The following is a 10,560-nucleotide window of genomic DNA, read 5'->3' as shown; positions in this document are numbered from 1 at the left end:
TGGTGACAGGACAAAGGGTAAAAACAACAAATAAATAGAAAAATAACTCAACAGAAAAGGTAGGCAGTAAAATCAGATTTCTTTAAAAAAAAATCCTTGGAGCAAACTCTACCTTCTGCTCTGCTGCAGCCTTCCTAATCTGAGGGGAGCAGAGACCCAGACTCTTAAAACAGGCCTAAAAACCTTTATATTCAGGAAGGCTATTTCATCTTAACTCTTATCATTATTATTTTCTTTATGTTTTGTGTTTTATTTAATTTAATACTGTAGCACTTTGAGTTTCACTATCAATGAAAAATGCGGTACAAATTAAATTTTATTGTTTATAAGTTGGATAGACTCAAAATACTTTCTGAATTCAATCATGGAAAAAAATTCAAACGGTGGGCGAGACCTCGAGAAGTTGGATTAATGTTCCCAGTAAAATTGACAGTAAATTGAAAGGCCCGACCTTCATCATCATTATCGTCATCATCGTCGTGGCTGCGCAGCGCTGCACAAACATCGCGTCATTTTGGCCACGCCCCGTAACAGACGACGTCTCCGCCGCAAAAAATGGCGAGAGGGGGAGTACAAAAAAAATGCTGTTAAATAAAATAACAATGGTTATGTGTATTTTGCAGGTGAACATCATAAATGTATGTACAAATATAAATAATGTCACAGAAACGTAAACTTGTACTGATATTCGACGCCAGACAAGTGTGTGTAATTTAGCATTTGTAACGCCCCCCCTATTCACGATGTGGTATCGTCCTTTAAACCTCACTGGGTTTGCCAGAGGGAGGCCGGATTATCAGCGAACGACGGAGAGAGGTGGCCGTGAACGGGTTAACTGTGGGATGGTGTCCGATAACCATTAAATACCCCGACGTTTTGATAGAAAACAAGCTCCTGCTAAAATCTCAGTGTTGCCAATACGCGTTTCATAAGTTGAGCCATGTCAACCCCGGCTAGAAGGAGACTTATGAGAGATTTTAAACGGTGAGTTAATGGTCGACGCCGATAACGTTCGCTATGATTTGTCAAAAACAGCTAACATTAGCTTCGTATAGCTAACCAGTAGTTTATTAACATAGAGCTGTTTTTTGGTAATTTCCACAGTAAAAACTTACATTAATTTAAACGTCGTGCAGTTCCTCTTGTGTTTTCAAAAACCTGGAACATGTTAGTGAAATGGCGTTACTCACCTGTAGTTAAGAGGCTAACAGTGCTAACCGATACCTGTTAGCAGGTTAGCCGGCTGGTTTACTTTAACGCTATAAGGCTTCTAGCTTACAAGCTAACATTTAAATGTCCATGAAAAGTGACCAGTTGGCAAATTTATCCTTTGCCAAAACACAGTTAATGCAACGTAGCGAACATAAGTAAGTTTAAGCTTATAGTTTCTGTAACATGAACGTAAGATACTGTACGTTGTTAACCAACATAGTAATTTGAATTGACTACGGTAAGTACTAAAGTAAATCGACTTTGGTAACGTTAGGTGTAAGGTTAGGAATTATCAGCATATTTAATGAGATGCAACATCACAGTGTGTTATACTGTAATCTCAGACGAAAACAACATAATTTCATGGCAGAAGCCTCAATGTAGCTCAATTACTCGGGCTGTAGTTTCTGAAGTCAGCATCAAACTGTCCTGTCCTGTTTTTAACAGCTGCAGAACACTTTGTCCAAATATGATCTTTAGTTTTTCTTTTTTTTTTTTCAATGCCAGTATCCCATCTAATTGAATTTGGTTACTTCAGGGTCCTCAAACATGTTTTCATCCCGCAGTTAATGGTCAAGAGCTTCAGATCTCTTAATTGCTGCTGGTCATTAGCTTTTGTCTTGCATGTCATGGGTTTTGGGCAAGTCTTTCCAGATGGACGGCTGATTTAGGCCAGTGTGGGAAATGTATGCAATCTAGAACTGAGTTTTGAAGTCATGATATGTGTTTCTCAATGTAAACCACTGAAACCTTGCACAAGCTTCTATAATTCACGAGTCTTTATAGAGAGTAAGGCCAGTAGTGATTGTGAAACAGACAGTGTCAGAAGTGGCTAGATGTGTGTCCTGCTTGCTGCAGACGGTGTACGAGATTAACATTTTAGTCTTGACCTTGTAACAGCAGTGTTCCTATTTAGTCAGCGGGGGTCACTATGAAAGAGGAGAAGTATTGTGCAACCAACTACCATGCTGAGAGGCTTAATTTCTCTAACTTTATTACCTTTTGGATGCTGATTCTGGGGTAATGTTAACCTTAATTACAAGACAAATACCCAAATTATATAGCAGCTTCTATAAACTTAAAAAATGTACTACTATATCTTTTCCCATTGCTCCTCCTCAATTCAAAGTTAGTTAGCACTTACAGCTGCCACATGTTGAGGCTACCTGTAGTTGGTAATGGCAATGTACTGTACATCTCAGCTGATAAAACTTTTAAGATGTTGCACAGCAGATAATAGTAAATCACAACGGCAGTATTTACATGGTTCATGGCACTGACTTGATTTGATTTACAGAGACAGTTGCTATGTTTGAAGCAGAAGGCTGATTTTCTTTTGTGAAAATACTACTCTTAACAATGGTTAAAAGTGTAAATGGCATAACCAAGGTAGGAAATTAGTCTTTTATTTTTTAGTGTGGCAGTGGAGTCTGTTTACTCTAGCCTGAAGTACCTGCCACCAATCACTTTGGCGACTAGCTGTGTGTATTTGAAATATTAAATTTGGCTGTGGCTAAATGTTGGAAGAGGAAAGTGGATTATCTGACTCAGCACTGGCAGAAGAAATCTAGTTTCCTGTCTTAACATGTGCATTATTGAGTTTCCATTAAACCGTCTTTGTTATTTGGTTATGAAGGCTACAAGAGGATCCTCCAGCTGGTGTCAGTGGTGCCCCATCTGAAAACAACATCATGGTGTGGAATGCTGTCATTTTTGGGTAAGACTTTGATAGATTGATGGATATATTTTTCCTCCCCAAATACACAATCTTGAGAGTTGGAGTGTGAAATGAATAACAAAATATCTTTTTTTTCCCTCCAACATCACAGCCCTGAAGGAACTCCCTTTGAAGATGGTGAGTATTTCACCTTGTTCACGACTTAGTAAGGAATAATGTTACTATATTGCATGTGAAACATGTCTAATAAAGTAACTTTATCACACCCTAACCTCATGTTTTTAATAACTAATATCCTGTATAAAGCAAAGCTGTTTTTTCTCTTTTCTTTTAAAGAGTATCCCTCGATAGTTAAAATTAAAAAATAATAATAATAAAAAAAGGTGTGTAACAACAACTTTCTCTGCTTATAGTTGTGTGTGTTCAGGTTAGGACAAGTCACTGCTCTAGTACACTATTTCTGCCTTGAAACATGCTACACCACAAACATACAGTCACATTTAATGGCACATAAATAAATATCTTTGTGTCTTGTCTTTGTTCCAGGTACTTTTAAACTCATTGTAGAGTTCACAGAAGAATACCCCAACAAACCCCCCACAGTACGATTTGTGTCAAAGATGTTTCATCCAAATGGTAGGAATATTGTCTTATTCTCTGGCACGTTATAGAGTTGTTATTTGTGAGCAAGATATAATTGTGTTTTTATCCACAGTCTATGCAGATGGAAGTATATGTTTGGACATCTTACAGAATCGTTGGAGTCCCACTTACGATGTGTCCTCTATTCTTACATCCATCCAGGTAGGAAATGACAATGAATAGAGATTATAAAAGTGTGGCTATGCCTTATTTTACATTTTTGTTTTCTTTATACCACAAGTGGCAAAAACACATTTAGGTTCACAATATCAAACTTTAAAAGGCAAATTATATCCTCAACATTGAGAAGCTGAAACTGTAAAGCAGTAAATTGAAATTATTTTTATGTTAGACTACTAATTGACCCTCTGCAGTGTAACACAATAGAAAATTGTACAAAATCATTGTTAGTCTGTTTATCTGGGGAAGAGAAATGTTTAAATTGTAAGGTTAAAAAGACAAATATTTGGAAAAATACAGTATGCTTATGCCAAGATTTGCAAATATGTAAATTGTAAATTAAGATTTTGAAATTAAAACATTTGTTGAATTGGACTGTTGAAAAGAGATTATTCTGTGGGTCATATTTATATTTTTAAAGAAAAGTGTTTGCTGCTAATTTTTTTAAATTATATTCACAAAGTCAGACATTTGGTGACAAAATGTCTAATGAATCTTAAACTCTGGTTAGAGTGAATGCACTTGAAATCAGGTGACAGTTGGAACATTTTGAAGGCATGTGACTGTGTAGATGAATGGATCGATGCAAGTTGGTTATTTTCCACTAAAACAACCTTACCTTCAGTATTTATCTTTTTTTTTCCTCAGTCCTTGCTTGATGAACCAAATCCCAACAGTCCAGCCAACAGTCAGGCAGCTCAGCTCTACCAGGAGAACAAGCGGGAGTACGAGAAGCGTGTGTCTGCCATCGTAGAACAAAGCTGGAGAGACAGTTGACCTGGCAATCCTGATAGCTGCTCTCTCCATTGTTAAGCTGTGTGTGCTGCAAGTTTTAGTGGAGAACCTCTTAATTTTTGGCCCCCTCACCTTTTTTGATTTTAAGCTTTTATGCACTTTACCTTCAACTTCCCTTCATAGAATGTTTTTTTTTTTCTTGCCCGCCGAGAGGGATTTATTTTTTATATTCTACCCCCCTTTTCCAGCCCATCGGGGGATTTGTGCTGAATCTTGCCTTTATGTTTTGTCAGTCTGGACTTGTGGGCCATTACCCCAAATCTTTGGTGTGCTCTAACTTTCTATAATAACTCCCCATGACTAATTATGTTAAATGTCTTGGAGGGTTTCTAAATGAAGTCATGGGTCCTTTTCTGTTGTGCCCTTGATCTGTTGTGTCAGTTTGTTTTCACAAGGCTGTCTGAGCTCCAGTGGGATCATCCTACTTTTCCCTGGGAGAATGAGCAGTCTGAGCATCATGGACTATAACTAAATCAGAGATCTTTACACCGTGTCTTTGCTGTGCTGTGAACTCTGTTACATGCATGACAGAAAGAGTGTATTCATGTTCCTGTTCAGTACTCATGTATATAAACTACCTGCAACTGAATATATGTACAGATTTTGCACTGGTTGTCCCCCATGTCATTTTTTCAGCACTTGTAAATAAAAAAAAAGGCTAAATCAGTCTTATTTGGGAAGTTCTTTATTGTAACTGCAAATGTAATATTTGACCTAAACATACTTTTCTTGCTTTGATAGAAGTAAATACTTAGGCTGCTTTGTTTAGTTAATGTAGAGCTGATATTCCAAGAAGACCCACAAATTATGGCACTGCTCATTAAGTAAACTGGTTTTGTATACAAATGTGAGCATCTATCCACTAAAAAAACATTTAACGTTGTGTAACATTGGAGGTAAATCTTTGCTATATCAACAGTGATACACAGGGCAAATTGATCATACATGAAAACAGTCTTGGAGGGGAAAGATAAGACAGGTAACTGCATGCTGTCCAGGACTGCAGTTATTTCCTGCAACATCTCGCCACAGTGTCAATATTAAAACAGGCTGAAATGTCACCAATAAGGTTGTATAATTTAAAAGTTATAGCAACTAAATTCAATATACAGCTCTCAGATTACTTTCACTCTTACAATGAAATCTTTTATGGACAATTCATTATGATTTCATTAAATACTCTGGACTCATCTACATAACTATATAGTGCACTATATTTACTGTCCAACATTTTTTTTGGTGGACAAATTTTGAGTGAAATTTCTGCACCATAATGTGCACTCAAACATTCCTGCAATGTAACAAAAAAAATAGTGTACACAGCATCTACACTACTCTCTGCTAACAAGCCCATAATGCATTTTATAGATGTAAAAATTGTAGTGTGATACCACACCTGTCAGTGATGATTTACTGCTCACTATAGAGTAAACTACTGAGTGTCTGTTATTTAGTGAGTAAATGTGCCTGTCAGAATCTTGTATGAGGTCATTAAAACCATAAAATTCTTGTTAAGACATGTTTTATTAGTTAATTGGGCATGTATAATTGGAGTGGATGATGTTGCGTGCATGACAAAAACAAAGGGGATGTAAGTGCAGGACAGCTGCTTACAAACATGCAGGTTGTACAGTTACATGTCCGTTCTTTACAAATTCTTCTGACTGTCAGCTATGTAGCAGTTACAAAAATAACTATTTACAAGGTCACTCTGATCAATTCATCACTCTTTTTAAACAGCCATAACAGTAAATGGAAACAAAGACGAGACACAAAATACAAATTTTGAGCAATAGTGTTCATTGGGCCAGGCGGAACGAGCTACCTGTTGTATGCCCTCTCCTTCTTAGCCCTCTCCAAGGCCTTGTCCATGGTCTTCTCATTCTCTCCCCTACACTTGGGGCAAAACCACTTTCCCTTGGGCTTATGATGAAGCCCGACACAGGAGAAATGAAACCACTCAATAGGACATTCATCATTATCACAGCCAATCATCTCGCCATAGGACACCTGCTCGCACAGACAGTACGTTGGCTCATCTGGGTCAATGGGCAGGTCTGGCGGTGACACTTCTCTCTCAGACTTTCCTTTTGACCTTTTCTTCTTCTTAGAAGACGTTTTGGCCCTCTTTTCCCGAGAGGCCCCCACTCCGACATCGTCGGCTGGATCCAGACCCCCGTAACTTTCTCTGTTTTCCCCGTTTTTCTGTCGTCTCGAGCGTTTCCCTCCACCCTTGTCTCCACCGCCTGAGCCTGGGGTGACCTCATCGCGCTTCTTGTCATGGTGGCCAGTTTTGCCTGGAGTTATGGTGGCCGATGATGATGATGACGACATCATGGATGCTGCGGTGGTTGCCATAGATGTTGCTATGGGAACATGGCTCTCTGGGAGTTCTTGAGAGGAAAGGAGAAGTTCTGAATGCCAATCTATCTGACGCGTTCGGTTCTCAACCAACTCCACCTGAAACAAAGAACGTTCATATTTTGTTATAAAAAGGTCCGTCTGCTGTTTGAGTATATGTGGATGACTAAATACTTGAAACTTATTTAGTGTGGCCGTAGGGCTTCAATTACTTGAGGCATGCTACTTGTTAAACCAGTTGTGTGTTGTAACATTTCACATTATGCAACGAGCTGAGGGGTGCAGTAACAATCACTAGACTTTGACAAACCAAATATATGTCAAAGGGGAAGGTTAAATATGCTGTTATGTTCCTAGTGACCCTCTAGTGTGTAGCTATAGTAGGCTGATTCAGTGTTTACTGCTGGGGGCCTGCAAATGTTCAAATGGGTTTTTCCTGGTAAAGGTTTCAGTGATATTCAAATGGAAAATGCAAAATGGAAAGCCTAATAAACCCCAGTACAAAAAGGCCTTTTAGCATGCCTATAAACTTTTCTTTTCTTTTTTTTTTTTTTTAAACTACTCCAGTTTAGATTTGGTGAGCAAATATGTTCCAGGAAATCACCGCTCTCTACACCAACAGCTAAACACATTCAGACCTGGAATTTTGCCACTGAGCAGCTGCAGGATGTTCTTTACTTACCATTTGACCTGCAATCTGGATCTTCTCATCTCCAAGCTCTTGACTGCGGATCAGTGCCCTCTGGATGGATAACTGAAGCTTGCGCCTCTGAAGTGAATCGGATTCCTTGCGATACCGTTCATAAGCGTCATCAAGCTCCTTCAAAACATCTGCCCAAGAAGAAAGAAGGTAATCAGAAATATTCTCAAAAAAGGTACACACAGGTGAATAAATGTACATTTTAATCTTACTACATGTCATAATGGATAATGTCTTGACTGTATGATGTGTCTATAATGTGAAAATATTCTGAAACTTTAGTAGAGTGAACAAATTGCACTAGGAGGCGCAGGATGACAACACAGAATGTCAATTGCAATCTTACTGATATAAGTTAGCTTTTGTTGGATTAAGAGATGTCAATTTATATGCACTTAGTTAAGGTTAAATTTAGTTGAGGTTTAGTAAAACCTGCCAACATGGACCTGCAGATAAATGTGTCTTTCGTCTCATCAAAGGTGCAGCCTGTATATAGATCAAGCAAGTCTTGTGGTTGGTAGTTATTGCAGGAGATGGGACTACTGTGACTACTGGCTGGTAATAAGTCTGTTATGAGACCAACGTGGTAACTGTCATACTAGATCTACAGAGAGAGGTTAAGAGCCTAACAGTGGGCTCAGATATTACTCTCTGTAATGGCTCATAGTAGCTGCATGTATACAGAGTACTATATCATTTGTTAAGTGTTCAGTTGTTAAGCACTTGCTTAAGTAATTAGTAGCTACAAGAGTGCTGCTTTTTGGAATTTAAAACCTGTTGTTGTTTAAATATTCATGTATATGAAGGTGCAGTATCCATATCTCCTTAACTGTAAGCTCACATGTGATGCACAACCACACAGGAAGACCAACATTACATCGCTGACCTTGCCTGTTGATCACTATAAAACACTCTCTAGAACACACTTAAATGTATTTGCAAAATGTTCTTAGTGTTGACACTCTGCCTTTTGCAAGTGTGTTGTGATATTCAGTAACTTCCTAAGAAATAACATCTACTTGTCAGTTTCTCTCAAGAACAAGAAATAAACTAAGCAAACTAAAATGTAACTAGGAAATAAAGTTATATGTAAATATATATATTTGATTGAAGTAGGAAGATTTGAAAGACAGAAGTGTGTCTTTACCTTGATACTTGGCATCAATTTCCTTCATGAGAGACACACTCCTCTGCAAATCAAAAGGCAGGGATTCCACCAGGTCCAAATACTCCTCCACATAATTCACGACAACGTGGCCTGGGTCGCCATTGGTCGGGTTCAACATTGCGGATCCGTCTTTATCACAGGACACTCCGACACCTGCACCTGTTAACAACAAATCATTATGAAAACGTCTATTGTTGCTATAAAGCCATACTGCATCAGACGTCTCCGCTTTATGTTACTGTGCATATCATCTTATGTATTTAAAAGAGTTTGTCGTGTTTTACAGTATGGGTTGCCTGAAATCTGTCCGGAAATCTAAACTATGATGGTCAAAAACGTGAGAGGGGGGAGGGGGCATCTGAACTACAGTCAGCCATTCTGAAAACTGGTACGTGTACTATAAAGCTGCCAGCAGATATGAAGGTGGTTTGGCACCGGACAGAAATAACTCAGTTCATGGCCGATGTAAATAAGAGCCAGCTGACTGCAGATGGAGTACTCGGCATTATTATTGAGCGCACATCTGTGTGTCCTGCAACAACAAAGATAACGTAAAGCAGTAATGATGGCTAACGTTAGCTGGACTGGGTCACTGAGAGGATGTGTGGCAAAGTGATAAACCAACACGCTGACGTCAAATCAACCACAAACAAATTTAGTGCTGAAACTGAGTATTTCTGTAAAAAAGCAGTTGAGCTCCAACATCTAGCTAGTCCTGATTAGCGCGTAAACTACGCTACAGCTAACTCTCTGGTGAGTTAACGTCAACTCCGCAAGTTTTAGGTTAGCTAAAATAATAATAACATGACACTTTAGTTTAACTTGTAACGTCAGCTGGCTTTAATAGTTTTCTGACGACAAGTTAAAAGTTTTATCAAACGACATCACGATGTGACAAACACCAAGATTGACGCAAAAGGGAAACATTGAGCAGCCACTTATTTCACCTACAACTTTACGTTAAACACACACAGAACACTTTAATCCGAAACTTAACTAACGTTACACAAACACAACAGTCTGAATCATCAGAAACACTGTTCGCACTAATTTTGACACTTTAAACGGGTCTGTAACAGTTAGCTCAATTAGCTCATGTTAGCCGTTAACGCAGCTATAACAATACTGTGCGAAACGTCATGTTCATCACCGCAAAAAACAAACATTACAGCAAACGGATCTAGTTGGTAGCTAACTGGTTGCCATAATAACTTACCTGTGTTGATATTAGTTGTTTTTTCACTATGTAGTATTTATTTGTTCTTGTTGCTAACGCTAGATCATGTGTAAGGAGTCGGTACCTAGCAGCAGCAGCTAATGCTAACTGGTAGCTAAAGTGCTTGAATAAACGATTGCTGTTGTGCGCATGTGTTGCAGTATGAAGCGCTATAGCAACCACTAACAGTTAAATGGTGAACTAATATAGTAACGCCATTCTCTGCTTTTTTGCACTTTTTTGTGAATATCAACTATGTATTGCCACTCCGTGATACTCAACTAACACCGGGATTCCCATTAATGTGGCACATAAGAGTATATTTTTCAAATCTCAGCACGGATTATAAAGTAAGGTCATTTTTTTCTTGCTATGTAATGTTTATCTTAACACTCTGCACACTCGTCACTTATTTGCACTATTTGAATCCTGTTTACAGTTCACAGAAACGGTTGTGTATATGTCTGAAGATTGTTGTGTTGTTATTCTGTTTAAGTACACTGAGGGCCACTAAACTGGGGTCAACTTCCTTGTATATGAAAACAGACTTGGCCAATAAAGATGATCCTGATTCTGGACCATTGACTGTGGTAGCAATAGATTTGACC

General features: G+C 38.5%; 2 protein-coding genes across 2 annotated transcripts; one reads left to right on the top strand and one right to left on the bottom strand.

The window, feature by feature from the left end:
- Nucleotides 1–786: 786 nt before the first annotated feature.
- On the top strand, nucleotides 787–5,173 carry ube2al (ubiquitin conjugating enzyme E2 A, like). Its single transcript, XM_067603795.1, has 6 exons — nucleotides 787–984; nucleotides 2,849–2,929; nucleotides 3,042–3,067; nucleotides 3,437–3,526; nucleotides 3,606–3,694; nucleotides 4,361–5,173. The coding sequence occupies exons 1-6, from the start codon at nucleotides 941–943 to the stop codon at nucleotides 4,487–4,489; spliced, it is 459 nt and encodes a 152-aa protein (XP_067459896.1). The 5' UTR covers nucleotides 787–940; the 3' UTR covers nucleotides 4,490–5,173.
- An 839-nt stretch (nucleotides 5,174–6,012) lies between these two features.
- On the bottom strand, nucleotides 6,013–10,123 carry ing1 (inhibitor of growth family, member 1). Its single transcript, XM_067603792.1, has 4 exons — nucleotides 9,953–10,123; nucleotides 8,716–8,895; nucleotides 7,551–7,699; nucleotides 6,013–6,967 (listed from the first exon to the last, which is right to left on the bottom strand). Exons 2-4 carry the CDS (start codon nucleotides 8,852–8,854, stop codon nucleotides 6,329–6,331), a joined length of 927 nt encoding a protein of 308 aa, XP_067459893.1. The 5' UTR covers nucleotides 8,855–8,895; nucleotides 9,953–10,123; the 3' UTR covers nucleotides 6,013–6,328.
- Nucleotides 10,124–10,560: the final 437 nt, after the last annotated feature.

The sequence above is a fragment of the Thunnus thynnus genome, chromosome 11, assembly GCF_963924715.1.
Source record: "Thunnus thynnus chromosome 11, fThuThy2.1, whole genome shotgun sequence".
In the NCBI taxonomy this organism is placed as follows: Eukaryota; Metazoa; Chordata; class Actinopteri; order Scombriformes; family Scombridae; genus Thunnus; species Thunnus thynnus.
This window is presented reverse-complemented; position numbering and strand designations above follow the sequence as displayed.